Source organism: Acanthaster planci, linkage group LG01, assembly GCF_054643075.1.
Source record: "Acanthaster planci isolate LZ-2023a linkage group LG01, COTS_SCS, whole genome shotgun sequence".
NCBI classification, from domain to species: Eukaryota; Metazoa; Echinodermata; class Asteroidea; order Valvatida; family Acanthasteridae; genus Acanthaster; species Acanthaster planci.
In genome coordinates this window covers 31,890,788-31,910,494 of record NC_141777.1, presented here as the reverse complement: position 1 = coordinate 31,910,494, position 19,707 = coordinate 31,890,788, and the positions used below count along the sequence as shown (strand labels likewise).

At 40.5% G+C, this 19,707-nt stretch overlaps 1 protein-coding gene and 2 long non-coding RNA genes across 5 annotated transcripts in view; 2 read left to right on the top strand and 1 right to left on the bottom strand.

Annotated features, from left to right (window-relative positions):
- The first annotated feature begins 522 nt into the window (after window positions 1-522).
- LOC147800668 (uncharacterized) lies at window positions 523-6,997 on the top strand. Its single transcript, XR_015426032.1, has 3 exons — window positions 523-752; window positions 2,711-2,912; window positions 5,933-6,997. It is a non-coding gene; the product is annotated as an uncharacterized LOC147800668 (long non-coding RNA).
- Window positions 6,998-8,389: 1,392 nt separating this feature from the next.
- On the top strand, window positions 8,390-16,688 carry LOC147800667 (uncharacterized). Its single transcript, XR_015424786.1, has 3 exons — window positions 8,390-8,551; window positions 14,805-15,012; window positions 15,396-16,688. It is a non-coding gene; the product is annotated as an uncharacterized LOC147800667 (long non-coding RNA).
- The window catches only part of srp14 (signal recognition particle 14), a 25,692-nt gene continuing 22,668 nt past the window's right edge, over window positions 16,684-19,707 (bottom strand). For all 3 annotated transcript variants that reach the window (XM_087134620.1, XM_087134612.1, XM_022230302.2), the window contains one exon: window positions 16,684-17,751. In XM_087134620.1, coding sequence (XP_086990746.1) covers window positions 17,733-17,751 — 19 coding nt within the window. In that variant the 3' untranslated portion in view covers window positions 16,684-17,732. The remainder of the gene's footprint in view (window positions 17,752-19,707) is intronic.

Here is a 19,707-nt window from a genome sequence, read left to right as displayed (position 1 = left end):
AAATCCTATATATAGCGCCTAATATTTCATGCTGTTGTTTTCCTAGGGTGTTAGTGCTCATATTTGATACATAAATGTTAAAACTAACATTTGATAAATAAATATTGAAATGAAAAAAGTGAAAAAATCCCCCACTGGGTACGCCACTGCTATAAAAAGAAAACTACTCCTTTAAAATAAAAACTAAGATTTCCGAGACGATGGCCCTGCAAGGTGTGTGAACCGCAGACTGTGCTTCGCTTGCAATCGACATCGTGTTTGCGCTTTGCATTTGTGTTCGTGGTAGTGTACACGAGAAAGTTGTGTCAGCTGTGGAACTGTCTGTGATATCAAGCTGTCCAAACCCACAGGTGGTACAACTTGAAATTTCAGGAGTGCACCCCTCTTATTATCTAAGCCTTTACCCCCACTCAACGCATGGTCCCGATGACACTGATTTAAATCTCACCCTCCCCTGCGAACGTAAACTTGAAAAAAATGACTGCAGTGTTTATAAATCATTAACGTCAAAGGTGCTGCATTTCAACATATTTTGCATAATGGTGACCAACATATTGTGCACATATTGGCTATTCTCGCAAATTGGAGACCAATTTTAGAGTTGATGCTATAACTGAGTCTATCGCGAAACCCGAGGGGCCTTCCGTTGGTATCTCCCTTCACTAATTAAAGCTAACCAAGGTCCGCACGGATAATATTTCACCTCGAAAATGAGTCGACTCGGTGTTGTTCTGTTGGTGCTTCTGTCTCAGGTAGGTAGTGTTCATCTCATTAGATTACAGCGAAATGTTATATATTTTACAGTTACAAACTAAAGTTTTGAATCCAGCATTTACATACATAATGCGCAGTCAGTGACCGCACCTTATAAGTGTTGAATCCAGCAGTTCAAATATAAAATCTAGCATTATAAATATTAAATTCAACAGTTGAAGAGTTAATCAAATAATTTAAGTGTTAATTCCATGTTTTCCTTAAAAGTGTTGAATCATTATGAAAATCGTTGAATTCACAAGTATAATATATGAATAGTGATAATGAGGGCAAGAACTTCAGTGGGGGTTGCATTGCTGTAATTATGGTGAGGGTTGCATTGCCTGTAATTATGGTGGGGGTTGCATTGCCTGTAATTATGGTGGGGGTTGCATTGCTGTAATTATGGTGGGGGTTGCATTGCTGTAATTATGGTGGGGGTTGGATTGGTGTAATTATGGTGGGGGTTGCGTTGCTGTAATTATGGTGGGGGTTGCATTGCTGTAATTATGGTGGGGTTGCATTGCTGTAATTATGGTGGGGTTGCATTGCTGTAATTATGGTGGGGGTTGCATTGCTGTAATTATAGTGGGGGTTGCATTGCTGTAATTATGGTGGGGGTTGCATTGCCTGTAATTATGGTGGGGGTCACATTGCTTGTAATTATGGTGGGGGTTGCATTGCTGTAATTATGGTGGGGGTCACATTGCTTGTAATTATGGTGGGGGTTGCATTGCTGTAATTATGGTGGGGGTTGCATTGCTGTAATTATGGTGGGGTTGCATTGCTGTAATTATGGTGGGGGTCACATTGCTTGTAATTATGGTGGGGGTTGCATTGCTGTAATTATGGTGGGGGTTGCATTGCTGTAATTATGGTGGGGGTTGCATTGCTGTAATTATGGTGGGGGTGCATTGTTTGTAATTATGGTTGGGATTGCATTGCTGTAATTATGGTGGGGGTTGCATTGCTGTAATTATGGTGGGGGTGCATTGTTTGTAATTATGGTTGGGATTGCATTGCTGTAATTATGGTGGGGGTTGCATTGCTGTAATTATGGTGGGGGTTGCATTGCTGTAATTATAGTGGGGGTTGCATTGCTGCAATTATGGTGGGGGTTGCATTGCTGTAATTATGGTGGGGGTTGCATTGCTGTAATTATAGTGGGGGTTGCATTGCTGTAATTATGGTGGGGTTGCATTGCTGTAATTATAGTGGGGGTCACATTGCTTGTAATTATGGTGGGGGTTGCATTGCTTGTAATTATGGTGGGGGTTGCATTGCTGTAATTATGGTGGGGGTTGCATTGCTGTAATTATGGTGGGGGTTGCATTGCTGTAATTATGGTGGGGGTTGCATTGCCTGTAATTATGGTGGGGGTTACATTGCTGTAATAATGGTGGGGGTTGCATTGCTGTAATTATGGTGGGGGTTGCATTGCTGTAATTATGGTGGGGGTTGCATTGCCTGTAATTATGGTGGGGGTTGCATTGCTGTAATTATGGTGGGGGTTGCATTGCTGTAATTATGGTGGGGGTTGCATTGCTTGTAATTATGGTGGGGTCGCATTGCTTGTAATTATGGTGGGGGTTGCATTGCTGTAATTATGGTGGGGGTTGCATTGCCTGTAATTATGGTGGGGGTTGCATTGCTGTAATTATGGTGGGGGTTGCATTGCTGTAATTATGGTGGGGGTTGCATTGCTGTAATTATGGTGGGGGTTGCATTGCTGTAATTATGGTGGGGGTTGCATTGCTGTAATTATGGTGGGGATGGGGAACAGAAAATTGTGACATTACCACCTTTCGCGCAGTCAAAAAATGGAATGCTAAAGTTATAGTGAGGTATTCAGTGTACACTACGAACTCATTTTCCTCTTCCATTCTTTTCTGGTCTACTCAGTCTTTTTTGCCCCCCATACTTTTATCTCTCTAATTCAACCCTTACTGATTTTCAGATCTGTGTACTGAGGGGGGAAGGTATGACCGACGAACAGCAACTTGCTAACAGCAAATGCGACGGGATCCAAGGGATGATGTGCAACAGCCCGGCCGATTGTCACAAGACCGGATGTTACCAGTACAGGTGCAGCGCAATGAAGGATGGGATTTGCACAATGGGTGTCTGGCACTACGGCCTGAATATCAACAAGCAAGTCGGTGAGCATTTCATGAAGAAAGGAAAGACATAGATCATGAACTAGCCAGTTGCCAGCTCTGATACATCCTCTAAATTCTCCAGTACAATGTAGTTTTCACTTAAAAACACGTTCCCCCGTAATGATTAGACTACACGTGCCGTGCAGGGGGGGGGGTACATTTAATGTGAATTCAGGAGAACACGGGTATAAATGATTAACTATCATGAATTTTATATCACACTGAAAAAGATAAGCGGGATAGAGGCTTTGCATGGTAGCCATCTTGCAGAACACTTCTTTTGTTCCACTGTGAAAGCTCCTATGGGTATAGTCAACTAATTCAAGCCCCATTGAAAACAGTATAAAATCAGCACTGTTCAGGGACCAATAGCATGCACGCCAACATCCCTGAGATATCTGAAACACAAAAGAAATTCTTGTCTGGTCACTTATCTTTCAATTTCTTTTCAATTTTTTGTGGTTTAACCAATTACACTTTTAACTATTCCCATCAAACAAAATCACCCCCCAAAAAGTGATTTTTCCGAAGTCTGATTGCAGCTATTTTTCAAGTGGCAACCCTCAACTTTCTCGGGCACTTAGGACCATTTTTCAATTGTAGTTGTTAGCCATTCTGCTCTCATATGAAAGCTCAAAGACCCAGGGAGTTGATCCTGGCAACGATTTACACAATCTCACCATTTTGGGGGCCAAACAATCTCCTTTTTCAAACTATACTGTGGGGGCACTTTTAATGCTAATAAGCTGGCCAGAAATTCTCACTTGTATAGTGGTCTGCACCCCTATGTGCACACTTTGCGGAGCAAAAGAACTGGCCTGCAGTGTAGCAGCCATGCAAACCCTCTGCTGGTAATAAACTAAACGTCAGAATCCAAAAAGTCAAGTTTTGCTCTGTGAATTAAGTAAACTGCCGTAATATCCTGTCGCCGAGTTCTGAAAAATCATGCACGAAATAAACTTGCATCGGATAAGTTCAAGCGCAAACTGTAGGTTGACCATTTGGTCAAATTGCATCTTACAAGTGCACAAGCACGATATGTAACTCCACTCAAAAGGCCATCTGGCCAAAACCATCCATATAAAATTCCGTCATCAGTCGCATTCTTCCGTAAGTTACATTTCACGCGGCGCCTCTGGTCTCTGCATATGGCAGAATTATTCTCATGTCAGTGATTGCCTTGTTAATTACTTTATGATAAAGGGGTCTGGCCCAAAACCTGTACATGGACTTGGACCTACCCTCGTGCAAGTGAACGTGGTAAACCAATGCTTTAAGAGCGACTTTCGAACTTGCTCGTGGTGAAGGTCGAGAAAACGTGAGATATAAATGCCTCGAGCTGCGTGTAGTACCGATTGATGCTTGGCCACTTTGCAGGAATGACGAACAGCGTGTGGCTACCCCCTCAACCGGCCACTGGCAACAATGGACCTTTTCACTAATCAATCATAATTATGATGCGACCTTTATGATCATTGTCTCTCAGGCTTTCTAGCTTTGCTCAGTTTTTTCTTTCTAGAATCCCATTAAATCGTTTTTGCTATTAATTTCTAATCTAAGTGGGATTTTAGTGCGCTGTAAAAAGACTTTATAATCGTGATTATCACCCCCTGCGACAAGACAGCTAGTAAAGAAAGCAGGCTTTGACAATTAACATAACTTTGTAATCGTTCAGCCAGAGCAGTGATCGCTGTTTCTTAGTATGGCCCTTTCCATCATAAGCAGCATAAGTTTAATACATCGTTAGTGTTCTTGGAGCCAACCTGTGCATTTGTAAACACGTAATGATGTTCAACCCCAACCACAAGTGGATACTATTTCTTGGTATCATTGACATGCTTTAGGAGGTCGATAGAGACAGCCTACCAGGACTTTGCTTTTAGAACTTGTGATCGCAATCCAGACAAGCTCAAGGTTTACATGTTCGAATTCTGGAACACGAGTTGGATAAATACAGCAACAAGCACTCCGCCTCCATGCCTGTCACGGTCACGGCGAAAGATGGTAAACTTGGAATTTTTGAGAATTTTTGAGAACACCGTTTTGTCTAGCCAGGTTTCACTCACAAACACAAGGTCCGGAATAGTGATGTCAAGTTCAACTTTGAAACTCAACAGTTTATTAACAAGACTCCTAGCATTATGGTGGATGCAGTTCAATGACTTATTTTTACTGACAGGAGACCTCCGAGGAGAATATTGGGAGGATCTACCGAACTAGTAGGCCTGGTGCTTGATATTATTATAATGTCTTCATACAGCGCACTAAAAATCCCGCTTAGATTAAAACAATTTAATGGGATTTTCTGAGGAACAAAATGAACAAAGCCAGAAACCTGAGAGAAAATGAACATCGAAGTCGCACCCCTGTATGTTTTTTTCAATGGCACGCTCACACTTGCGGCCAAGGCCATTTGTGAGCATGCATGCATAATTAGGAATTTATTAGTGAAAAGGTCTATTCAACGATACCTCATGCGTGTATGCGCACTGATTAGAATATCTGATGACAGCATTGTCTGGTATAACAAACAGACCCATGACGTCAACCTCAGTTTACATTTACACTTTCCTATGGAGCCCTGAAACCGTCGTCCCAACCTTGCCTCCACCGGGAAGAGCACGTATCGATAAAACACAACGTGATTTAGAGAGCAAAGCTGTCCTTTTGCATGCAACGTTTCGTGTTCAGATAAAAATAATAAACATGTGTTGTTCTGTTCAGATCACGTGTAAATTATTGTATGGAGTATGATTTCCACCATCGAACCATCAATGATCAGACTGCTAACATTATCCGGCACGTACCGCAACTCACCTCCACATATACCATTCCCCACCAACCCCGCTCTGCTGAGCATTACAGACGGGTAAATTGTCTTACAATATCAATAAGCTGATGGTCCTTGAAAACCTGGTGATCAGAAATGTCCATCTCCAGAAAAGGCCTGTCTCTGCTGGAGATAATAATGTTTTCTTTGTGCATTGGTGCGCATAATGATGTTTTATCTTCTTCCACAGATGATGATGCCAATAGAAAGTGAGATTGGCCTCCATCGGAAGAGATGCTTGGAAGACAATAGTTTCATTCGCACGAATCCGAATGGTTGAATCCATTTCTCAAATCACCATCTCTAGTGTTTTAACCGCGTAAGCTATTTTTGGCAGTTACTGACTTGTCCATCACGAAGGATTTGCAGTGAGCCTGGATTTCGTAATGGAGGCGCCCCTTCGTTGTGGACGGAAAAGTTATATTTAAAGGACCATGCAAATATTTCAAATGTTTCAATTCTCCAGAAGTAATCCCAAATCTAGTCCCTACGATCTCCTCAAATGAGTGTAAATAAACGACCCAAACCCACCTTGTTACAATCAGAATTCTGGCATTTCTCAATAGTGCGCCTCCAAGAGTTTGCAACGCGTTGGCCAACGCGCGTTTGGAAAGGGTCGAGAGATTTTGCACGTTGTGATTGGCCGATATGTTTCAAACTCTTGGTGGCGCACTATTGTAAATCGCCCATATTGAGTTTTTGAAGGTCTTTTTGATTCATTGCTAAACACTGTCAAGACAGACTGATACAGTGCTTTGAAATATGCACACAACTCTCTCAAAATTCACTTCGAATGGCCCAGGTTGTTGTTATATTACTGTGTCATTAAGATTACTAAATATTCTCCATCTTTGCATTTGTACAAAGCACTGCATCCTTGCTAATACTAGTTTAAAGGGAACCTTTTTGAAATAACGAAATAACACCATTTTGACATTTGAAACAGGGAGCCGTTAAATCTGTCGTACAAGTCCGCTCATCATGAAAATAGTCATTTTGATATTGCTTCTGTCACTCTTCTAAATACCCCCCCCCCTTGTCCTGATATTATCAGTCAGCCTTAATGGTGACTTTATTTAGATTATATTTATTTCCAACAGGTTTGTAATGTATTTCTGGATTTTAAATGTAAAAATAAATTAATCTTGGAGCAAAGCATGTTAAATTATAACAATAATTATGGTTGCAGAAAAATCTGTCGCATTACAAAATATTAATAAATTGAATATTTCAACCCAGATGCATTTTCAAAAGATTTGTGTTTCAATTTATATGTTTCCCTGTCATTTATACCGTTATCGATTATTTAGTAACATTATATTTATATTGATTCATCGTGTCACTAAAATATTACACACACTCAGCTGGACATAGGAGAATCAAAAGAAAGATATTTTAATTAAACCCGGTGTCTACAGGAATGCATGATAAAAATACAAATAAAATCATGAAATTGCACATTATTTTACATGACATGTATCAACACAACAAAACATGTGAAAGACAAAAGCAAATAACCAAAATATAATAACCAAGAAACAACATGAAGACCATCTACAAAGGACACAAAATACCCAAATAAACAGCGGACAAATAGACAAACGCAACAACATGGGACAATGAGTAAAATATCAAATCTATACATAGTTTACAAAGTCATAAACAATTTGTTTGAGGGTGGAGAAAAAATCTGTGATTTAGGTCCGAAATCAATAAATTACGAATAGCTGGAGAAAGGAACAGAATATATGAATACTTACGTTGAAAGCACGTCTGAAACATCCCAATAGAGACTTTACATGGAAGTCATCTTGCAGGGCACTTCTGTTCCATAAAGAAACATCTTTTGTGCATATACCCTGTGAAACAAAAGTACTGACCTGCAAGATGGCAGCCATTAAACCTTCTTTAGGCGAGCTTTCAATAGAGCAAAATTACGCTGCTTACTCAGAGAGTTCCAATTTTGAGTTAACACTCTGGACCCGGTTCGTCTCTTCATGTACTTTCCCTTCCTTCTTGCTCTGCTGATTCTGCCAACAAATGGCCCGTTGATAATTGCTAGGACTTGGAGCAACCCAGCTTCCCCAAATGGTCATGCGTGGATCAACAGATAGCCCACCGTAGCTTCCGTATCATTAGCCCTTCCTATAATACCAGTACCAAAAATCCTACAATTTTCCCCTGTGTTAACGATTGATTTCATTCGTAACCTTTGCGCGGGTATAGGTATCTAAACTTTTTGTTGGGTGTGTTTCTCTATGTCTATACCTTCACTGTTGATGACCCAGATCTTTAAAATGATTTCTGAAATGGGAATATTAGAGAACCAGCCAAAGACAGGCCTTCCATTTGGATTCCTTTGGGGGAAACCTGCCACTACAAACTAAATCGAACCTATGCAGGATTCCATCAATTTAAACTCTGGAATATTCTGTGACACATAACCATTTCTTAATTACTAGGATTTTATTTTGCTCCACATAAAAACCCCTCCACTGGTGGCACTGGCTGAAAATAATTGTACCCCTCCCACCTGACGTAAACTTGCACAGCATGTTCCGTTTCATTGTGCCTGTGAATGTACACGTGGTGACCACAACATTGTAGAAATCAATTATACCCTGCCTACTGGCATGCATAAATTGGAGACTCTCATTTCAGCAGGCATCGGTGTAGTCACGAGAGCGCCTCCTTGAGCTGTGGGTTCAAATCAAACCAAAGCAAGGTTTGAACGGAAATCCTTACTGGTCTTGCCGTCAAAATGGGTCGATTTGGTATTGTCCTTTTGGCCGGCTTACTTCTTTCTCAGGTAAGTTATGATTTGCGTTTCTGTTGTAGGTAGATTTGTTTGTACGTCTGTATTTTTCCCTTTGTGCATATTTCCTTCAGATTTCTTTCTCTCTTTTATACTTTTTTGTTAAACTTCGATTCGTAACTAATCTCGTGATTCTTTCCTCTGTCATTCTCAAACAAGCTACAATTGAAATTAAAGCTTAGCAAAGGAAAGAATATTACGCTGAACACACTGTAAGAAGGTTGGACAAAAAAGCCCAATTTTGCCCAACGTTGTTACAATAGTCAACTTAATCACCTCTTGGGTAATTACAATGGAAACTTTGCTCAAAACGAGGATAAACAAATTGCTGGTTGTTCACTGCTGCCCAACCACTGGTTTGCACAGCATGTCCAACTGTTGGTAATCAAAATTTCCTAAATTTGGGGCAGTAATTATTGAGCATTTAGTTTTCCTTATTTGCTGGGCAAATGCAAGAACTACTCCGTGTTAGTTGGTACCTTGCTCCTCAATAGTTTTACAGTTCTGTATCAATATACGTATAAACATTCGTCGGTAACTTCTTGGGTTTCCCTTAGATAATTCGGCAAACATCCAGCCTGAATGCTCAGTGGATGGGACTATGTATTCACCCAAAAATGTACACGTACTTATTGGCCTCGTTAGATTTCTTTTCTTCATGAATGACTGCCGGAAACGTTGTTTGGTTTCCTTCTTATTACAAAACAACAACAAAACGGTGAGCTCTTCCATATCAAAGCAAATACCGGTTACAAAAATTATATGTGTGCTCACTCCAAGCAATTGGACCTAATTTGGGTACTCACTGGGTTAGGCGGTGCTACAAAATAGATTTAAGATGTTTCATATAGAAAACAGAGTGAAAGTGAGGATGACGACGAAAGACCGAGCATTCAGTGAATGTATCGTGAGTCTACGTGCTGTGGGCATGGTAGGTCTGCGTAAATACACAGTGACCAGGCCTAGCCTAGCCGAAGTGAGTGCCCACTAAACAACCGCCTTACGACGCAAACTTATTCCATCTGTTAGACACACACTGCGTGTGCGTCATGATGTCTTTTCAAAATATGAAATCGTAAATTTCAAAAACATATTTTACAACTCCCACCTATGAAATCGTCAATTACGGCGCCAAGGCCCCACTTCCCAAACAACCTCAGGACTTGATGATCCGCCGTCATTGCAGTGACATCTATAGATATAGGCTGATCATTCCAAACTGTTCACGCCGTAAATACTCATTTGCTGAAATAAGTTACTTCAGTTTTTACCTGATAACTCATGGGTGGACTCAGCAGACTAGCCTGAAGAATTAATTGGGCAATTTTATCCAACTATCCCGGCTGAAATGGTGGCCGACATTGGTCGGATGGATTTAATTTTTGTGGATTTAATTACCCAACCATGAAATTTACAGAATGGTTGAACAAAGAATGCCGAATAATTCGCCATTAAAGTTTAACCATTCTTATTTTGCCCAGGTCTTTTAACGGTGTACCAGCATCGGCATTTGGTCGCAATCGGCACAAGAACTGCTGCAGGTGCTCGCTGTCCCTGAGACACTTATGCAGCTATAGTGAACTGCTGCCGTAGCCACAGGGGGCTGGAGGGCACGTGCCCTCCCTACAAATTCCCGGTGCCCCCCCCTGGGTGCCCCCCCCCACTTAAAAAACGGATGAATATTGAACGAGGCTAACAAAAACTTGCACCAAAAAACCACACCCATATGAAGCAAACCATTGGACAGAGAGAACTCCCCCTTTGTGTTGGTCAATGTTATACTGGTATCCCAGGAATTCTTTTCAGACATCTAGGGGGGATGTGTTAAGTGAAAATAGGCTGGAGTGTGTATAGGGATTGGACTTGTTGAGGGGGCACCCCTCTGTCCCATTTCGTACCTGGTATAACCACACCACCGAAAGCTGGTGCCCCCGTAAGAGGCTGCGCTCATCCCCTTTGTGCCCCCACCCGTAAAATCCTTGCTACGCCACTGTAGTGAAGTGGTTTATAGCTGATGTGCGTATGGTTTACTTGCTACTGAGGGCTCCCTGTTGGTGCTGATGGTGTTGTTAATTATTACAATGACATGAGTGAATCTGTAGCATGTCGTTTAGGATATTTTCAGGAGTATGCGACATTTGTGGGTAAGAATGGATCCGAGAGCGAAGCCTGCAGGCCCATTTTCACCCACGAATGTCGCGTATCGACGGTCTTACGCAACGTAACCTCCACATCGCACTATAGAGCCTGAAAGTTGACCCCTGATGGCGTGCTTCCGGAACCCTTGGATAGGAAAAATAACGTGCAAAGATTTTAGAATGTGTAATATATTTTTGTTCAGTTACTTCTTAAAAATCCAACTTGGAAAAAGGGCTTTGAGAATATTTGCTAGTATATCAATTCATAGAAACTGAAAAATTACCTGACCTAAAAGAGAAATATCCTGCCAACAATTGACCTATCACTTCTGAAAATCTAAAATAGGCCTACACGAAGAACAGTGCAATACGGCAGTCTTGTACGCAGATGAATATTTACGGTTTGAAATTTTATGGTAGTCTGTGGGTAAAAACCTAAAGAAAAAGAGATCAAAACATTTTGCATATTTTGATAATTTATAAGGTCATAAACATAAAGCAATATTCTGCTTTTACGAAAGATTCTAATATTTCATCTAACCTTTGCTGACAACAACTGCGTGATGTCAACTCATCGGAATCTGGAACACATCGACGGCATGTAGGTAAATCTTTGCAATGTTGTACAATCTCGGCGAGTGAAAACAAACGTGCATGAACAAGGAGACCGAGGTACGACATCGCCGGACGTGAAAGGTCATTAATAAAATTCGTTTTTTACCCATCTCCAGGTGACTTTTCCAAAATATTACTAGAGGAAGACAAAGGTGAAATTCCAACATGAGTGTTTCATGGGGTGGTTTCAGTAAGGAATTGTTTTTCCAAAAATTATCAAACGTGATAGGACAGCCCAATGTAAAATCCCCATATAGGCAGACCGCGTAAGGGTTCCGGAAGCTCGCAGCGTGACCTTTTAATTTCAGGCTCTATTGTTTCCGCCGCTCATTAGTTTGCCAAATAGAGCGTCTTCGTTCTTTTCTTTTTTATTTTCTTTTAAGTGGGCCTTTCATTACGTAAGGCCTTAATCTATTCCTTGGTACAGGTTTAACTTTCGCCACCCATGTGCACGAACTATTAAACCATACATTCTAGTAAATATCATGGTCACCTCATCGTTTGGCGTATGTACTTCGGGATGTATGGCTATAACACAAGACAGCGATAGTAATTTTGTTTTAGGGAAAGACTTTACTTTAATACCCCACCAGAATTGGTCAGGAAGCCCAAAATCTGTGAAAATATCTGTCCAGTTGTGTTCAAAATTATACAATATATTTGGCATCATCTTCCAAATTTATTTCAGTAAAACTGGTGAAAAATTGGGCAGAAAGTTGGCCTACCCTTGAACACTTTAAGAAAATCTAACACAAAAACAGAACCTTCTTTCCCAGTATTGCATGAAGATTTCCTGATGAAAGTCTGAAATCATTTTTGGAGGTGGTGCAAAGCATTTATATTATTCTGAACTCAACTGGACAGTTATTTTGGAAGACTTTTGTTGTTCCAAACTGATTTTGGTTGGGTTATTGAACTAAAATCTTTCCTTTCGCTGCATGGATGCACCGACGATTATCACCCACTGATACCATGGTTTATATTCTGAACGCGTCACCTTAAGTGGAACTAGGATATAAACCAGCCGATCTTCCAAACTCAAGGTCTTGTGAGCCGCTTGCCCTTGCCCCGCAAGAAGAGACCGTCAAGTCACACCAAAGGAATAAATGTGGAATGATTACTCGACGAATGCAATAAGGTAAGTAATATGTATATTTTTTACTTGAGTATACAGAATCGATCGTTCCTTTTTTTCAAAATGCAGTATCGAAAACAGATATTAAAATAATCGTTAGTATATCAAGTGGCATATAAACTTCACTATTTCTTTGTCCGATGTAGCTTACTCGAAGCGTTTCTTTTATCTGCACGAAAAAGCTTGGTCTAATCATCACTGCATATGTCAGATCTGGACTGAGCCCCTTGTCAATTTCAAAGTTCATGATTAATCCTACAAAATTAAGCTGTGGATGTTTTATGTTTTAATGACAGAACTTTGGACAACACTGTACAGATGAGGGTTGGACTGTTTCGCCATTGAACGTTCGTGAACATTTCCAGAAGAATGCCGGTAACTTAACTACTCAAACTTGACAGATTTATTTGTGAACAGCAACAAGTTTCTAGGAGCATCCCATGTTCTGCTCGAGTGCTTTTGGTTAGATCCTGAGTCAGCATCTTCTTCACACCTCACCCCTCCAGCTTTAGCATTGGATGGAACCTCTGCGGTCTCCTAATGACGACAGAAAGAGCATACTGTTCGAAACGTTGACTTCCCTCCAGTTCTTTTCAGAACCACACATACTCATAACAGAGATATCCTTGCATGGTGCGATACAGCAATAAACTATGTTGCTGTACCTTCAACATGAAAAGCTTCAAAGCTCATCCAACTTTCGTGACTTTATTTCTCTGAACTTACCTTGGAAATTACCAGCACAGCGATCAATTTCATTTCAAGTTGCCGAGTTCTCTAATCAGAGAACGTGTGAATGGCCTAGGTATCCTGCCATTGTTACTGCAGCATTGAGACCCACACGGCTTTTATAGCCTCTACCTGTATAGTATTAATCTTCAGCATTACTGCCATCAAGGAGCACCAAATGTCGCCGCCTAAACCTCTTACAGCCTGTTACAGGCTCAACGAAAATGCCGGTATTGCATTAATTTGAGACATATTACAGGGTATCTGTGTAGCAGTTGAGTAAAAACCATTATATAGGCATATCTGTGTATATAAAACTCGATTAAACAAATGTATTAAAATTAAAAATTGGCATTGTAATTTATCATTACCAGTGTCCCTTAAAAATATGATACTCCGTTATTCATTACGAATTGAGTGACGGAAGAAATACCGTCAGAAAGAATGGAAAGGCTCCATTCGTGCAAAATGATGGAGCAGCAAAACAATAGCGTGACTTCACAGGTGAAGGTTAAAGGTTATGAATTGTTGGGATGCGGGGGAACTTCTTCTGAGCGACTGTCCAAATATTTTAGGGAGGGGGCGGGGAAACCTTCCCCTTGCATTAAAGGATTAAAGTGCTAACTAGCACAGCGTCTGAGATATTGGCATTTTGAATTCTTGAAAAATGTCTTAAAAGGCGTCTGAGCGTTGAATATACCCTAGGTATATATCTTTCAAGGGGGCGTGCAATTAGCCCCGAGCGCGACCAAGGGAGGGCACACAAAGTTTTCCAGCAACGAACGCTTCTTTGGTAGGAACTGCACTTTGTTGGTTTAACAAACGACTGTACAATGCCCCACAAAAATGAAGAGTACCGACCAGTATGGCTCTTTTTCAACCAATGAAGGGGTGCTTCTGCTCAAGGCGGATCATGACACTTAACAAGATTGTCTTGGAAAGGCCTTTAATAATTTCCTGCTGCGCGCAGGCTTTCATCATTGAGGTCTGATTGTCAAAAGGAGAACTCCCAAAATCTCTTCATCCACCTTTGGGTAATGAAGGTGATAAATTCTGAAAACGAGATCTTGAAACGTACATCGTCGGCTCTGTGCAAAAAGGTCATTATAGCAAAAATTAAATGGTTGAAAAATAGTCTCGAGGCCTTTACTCTGAAGAAATATTAATCTCCATGTATTAAAGAAATATTCTCCTGAAACAGACAGCATTCTTTTGTTTTTATTTATAAAATTAGTTTTGGGGGGCCAACATGTATAAATTTAGACCAACTGTCTTGGTCAAATTCATGTCTAAAACGATATTTTTCGGTATTAGGACCTTTAAGTCCATTTTTTAAATAAGAAATTTAAGCACTGACACGATGATGTGGTAACTATGCCATGATAACCGTAGTGGGATTTATGGGATGACGATAGTGCTCATTAGTGATCAAGGTGGAAGGTGATGACGGTGTTGATGAGATGTTAGTGGTAAGTGTATTGAACGTGATGATCGCAGAAGATCGCAGATTGCTGGTGATACTGCTGCAACTCTAGTTATCCAAAGTGGGATGTCTTGAGTTGCAGCCGGGCATTCAGCGCTATGTCAAACTACTGACTGTCCTACTTTGTCTCCAAAATTTCACTTGCAGATTTGTGCGATACATGGAGTCTCCATTCTATCCGTAGCGCAGATAATGGAAAACAAGAGATGCGAAGGGCGGCAAAACATGAAGTGCTCCAGCACGGCCGATTGCCAAATGGACGGGTGTAACCAGTACTTGTGCAGTACGATGAAAGGAGGGTACTGCATGATGACTGTCTGGCACAGCGGTTTGAAGGAAATCAACCAGCAGATCGGTGAGTAAGCCAGAAAGGACAGAGACGCATACAATTAGTGCGCTTAGTCCGTGGCACCTTGAGAAACAGTAACATTACATTGCCCTTTTAACATTAGGAAAAGATGAGATCTTTCTGATGAGGTGTGATTATTCTAAATTGGCCTCTCTCCTAGTTTACCAAATTAATGTGGCCTTAGCAAACTGCCATTCGCGTGATGTACAGTGAAAGGAATTTAGTTTCGCTTCCAAAAGGTTCTTTCATTGTTAGCTAGGGAAGGAAATTCCTTGTCAACGCCCTGGCGGATGATTGTTACCCGTTTTGTGGGGGGGTGGAACTCTTCCCACACGCGCAGTAGGTAATTTCCATTGTGTGCTCAATGATGTTTTTATCTCCTTTTCCAGATGGCGATGTTAGTGGAAAGTAAAAATGGCCTGCTTCAAAAGCGACGCTTGGAAGGCGGGAGTTTGAATCACACAAGCCTATAGATGGTTGAATCCATCTCCAAAAAACATATTCTTATCAGTCCCATCCATAAATAAAGTACTTTGCGACTTTGCAATGGGCCGCCAGTTCGCTTCGCTTTTACGTTTGGTTATATGAACAAGCTTCATTACGGAGTAACATCGCAAGGTACAGATTAAGCTCTTTTAAAATTTCATCCCAAATAAGTTATTTTTACTACTTCATGTACGTTATTCAGGTTTTCAGCTCAACTTTTTTCCCCTTCAAAATCATACCTATTGAGTGAAAACCCTGTGGTGCCATCGAGTATACTTTTTCGAAGTCCGATTTAGAGGGATTTTTCTCCAACTTTACAAGATACATTTTTCCAGTTCATTTGTTCGAGACATTTTTCTCCAGTTCTTTCTTTCAGATCTATGCAATCGGTTTTACGAAATGTATTTTTTCAAGTTCATTTTTAGGAGACAAATTTTTTGAAGTTCTTTTTTATGAGTTTTATGGGGAAGTGTTTTGAGATGCAAATTCAAACTTATAACTTTAAATATATCTCTCTTGAAAATTAACTTGCAAAGATGTATCTCATAAAGACAATGTTTCTAAAAACAGATGCCGAAAGAACGAACTGGAGAAAATATATCGTGAAAATGAACTTTGTAAAAAATTGTTCCTGGTAAAATGAGATGAAAACAAATCAAACTTTTGGTAGGATGGTTTGCCATGTTTTACATTCGTTGTTGATGAAGCAGATCTTTAAAATGATTTCTGGAATAGGCATATTTGAGAATCAGCGTAAAAACGAATTTCGAAAACAAAAATTCCCATTGGTACTACTGGGCCTTGGTACTCCTGTATTCCCTTCCCTTTCAGTAATGCCAATGAATTTGAAGAAATCGAATATTTTGAAGACAGCAATGGTGGAATTTTGAATGTATACTACATGTACTTCGTTTCTTGTTGGGGACGATAGCAGTGTCATGAAAATAGTCATTAACGAGATTTTCAGAGCCATTTTGTCCAGTCACGGCATTAACTCGAAACTTCCATTATCGAGCATTCACATCTTTCGCTCCTCATACCGATTTCCTCTAAAATTTGTTTAGCTCTGGATGTAGGAATAAAATTGGTGGTGGTTGCAAGTCAGCTTAAAAAGTAGACTATGATCAAACCCACAAAACAAACATGTAAACTTATACGAACGACAATAAATCCGAGAAATACGCCAAGATCCCAAATGCCTTTGAGAGGATTTGTATTTCATTTTACACGGTTCAGTGTCTTATTTACAAAATATGCACTCTCTCTGCATCAGGTAACGATAAAGATGGCAGGTTACGTACTACCCATTAAAATAAAGATAATTAACGTCACAAGCAGACACGGCTGTTATACATGTAGTTTGAAGTAAAGCAATAATTGTGGATGTATTTCACTAAGTTTTCGCCAAACTCTCATGGTAACAAAAAGAGATCGAGTGACTGGAAATTTCCTACCATACCCAAATATTTGCAATGGTAAAATACAGACGGACAATTTTGAATCGAACGCTCGTGCGAACAAAATAAAATATTGTGTGACTGGAAGTTTCTTTTTTCATGTGCAGATATATTTGAGATAATAAATTACGGACGTCAAACAGATATGAGCAACACGAATAATCATCTCTACGTTTAAATGCCAACTACCACCACACCCACGAAATCTTGCTCTTGCCCTCCAAACTTGTCCAACTCAACCCAACCTACAACTTAACCCAAGAAACAACAGAAATTCAAAGAAAGAACGTGAGGTATTTCTATCTCTCGATTAACAGGCACAGCTATACCCACGTTAGCCCCTCTTATCTCCTTGCGTGCATTTTACACACACGCGTAATCCACAGTTTCTAACTGCACACCTCTAAAGTGCTGTCAGTTCTCAGCGTGCTTTTACTTGACAGGACGACCGTTGTATGTGAATTCAAAAGGAAATATGGAAATTAAAACTGACTGCCAAAGAACGAAAAGTTACTAACCTTTTACAAACAAATACAAAGCAATGGGGGTTTATTTAAATGCATTTTATAACTTAATTGAGTTAAACCGTTGGATGGGAATAGGTTTTGGAAAGAGCCATGAATGCCCACTTTCCGTCAAGAGAAGAATGGACGACAGTTGCAGCGTTTCTGGTAATAGGAGTACAGCCTCCAGTTATCAGCTTGCATCATGTGGCCTTATTGGTCTTTGTCTTGGTTTTGGCATCTCGCTTCCCTCTCTTCTTGAGATTGTCCATGTTTGCCTTCAAGACATTGGCGTAGGCCTGTCAAAGAAGCAAAAGAAGCCAAACGAGATCTGGTAAGGACATTTTGAATCCTGCTCCCTCGGGTCCCCCATGCCTCGCGCAGTCAAGTCCTGTAACAAGTTAATGACAAATAACCACAAACTGCGTTTGCATAAACTTTGACAAAAGATTTCCCTTGTCATCTTTCATCCTGCTACTACCGGCGGTCGTCATTCGGCAGAACCTAGGAGATCATTCTGAGCGGGAAACTGAACTGTTCTCTGACCTTGTGAAGGATAAATCAGTATAACCTTAATGCAAAAAAATAATAATAAATAGTTGAAACATAACAACACGACAATAACTCCCGAGTATCACAGTAGGCCTACAAGGCAGTTTCTGTAACAATTGGCAAAAGGTTAGGGCAGATGGCATATCTTAGTCCAGGTGGTTACAATGAGAAAGCTTCACTTTGTTTACAGTCTGTTGAGGCCAATTAATTGTAGTAAATGAAAATATGCGCAAAAAGCCTACACAATTGACTTTGCACTCAAGGTCAGAACAAAATGAACCTCACGACGGCAGAATCTGCCCATCCTGTGCATTCCCACGTACTCTCATTACGAGTATCATTTTCTATTTCTCGATTGAAGCTGTTGGGACTGGACCCTACGCACGTTTCGGCACTAACACTTCCATAAAATGGGAACCACTGCAAGCGAAAAAATATCGGTTGGGGACAGTGCATGAGGAAATCCATGGACCACAGTGTGTCGCATAAATATCGGTAACTATACACGGTTCAATGACATGTATATTACTATGAAAATAGTTTCAGTAAACTTTAATTGCCGATTAAGATCGCAGTGGACCCCTCCATGCGCCACAATAGGTCAAATCGTGTCCTTAATAAAGTGCCTTTTGATTATCCTTGTTTGGCGGGAAAAACCTCCCAACACGATGCCTAATCACATGAAGTCATGACGAAATTTATAAGCTATATATAAGAACAATTCACTCATTACAAATGTATACCCCACGCACAGCAAACCTTCGATCACCAACCTCCAAAAATGTTAAACATTTTAAAACTGCGTTCCACATAATCTCACTTTGCTTCAAATGATGTAACTACCTGTTCTACAAATAAGGACCAAATTTTGCAGTCCAGATATCAGATTGCAAACTTTGGTACAGAGGGGGATAAAAGACACGGCACGGGGCATAAACAGAAACGCAGCAAACTAATTGATCGCAAAAACCTGCTTAATATTGCTGATGTACGTAGCTTAGTCCGATCAATACAGCAGCGAGAGAAAATTATCGCAAACTGACATCGTGATATCCATGGCGACAGCCACTTCAGAAAAACAAGATAAGTCAATACTTCAACAGATGTTTAGATGTGACGCCGTCATCAATCGATTGGACAAATTCCATTCTAAAACCACAAGAAAGTCGGTACATTCCCAAACACATGCAATCAAATTTCGCTGATTGATTTTGAACATGTTTCTTTACATGTACACTGAAGGCTATAAAACTTGCAGTTTGGAAAGAAAATATATACCCTCACATATGCCACTAAGTAAAGAATATATGCTTTTTTTTTAAAGTAAACTGCTTGTCGTTGCATAGAGCCGTACCCGAGATCAGACACTAGTGTACATGTACAAAGGCCTTATTTAAGACAGTTTGGCCAATCTTATTGGTCGACAGCCTGTCATGTGGCCAGTCATAAAAGTATGATCAAGCACCGGCTGGCTGTACCCCACTTCACGCAGTACGCGCCATCTCCATAAAGCCTGATTTCCATATGCATGTAGTCGTTTGCAACGCAGATGGTCTGCAAGACGTGAAGAAGCAGAGACGAACGGAAGAGACGGTGCCCACAAATGGTCAAAATGGCGTCCGAAACTCCTTGATTTTTGCGGAAAATACCCTTTTAGATTGACTGTGCCTCGTCTTAATGCCAAACCTGTACTCCAGTTTCAT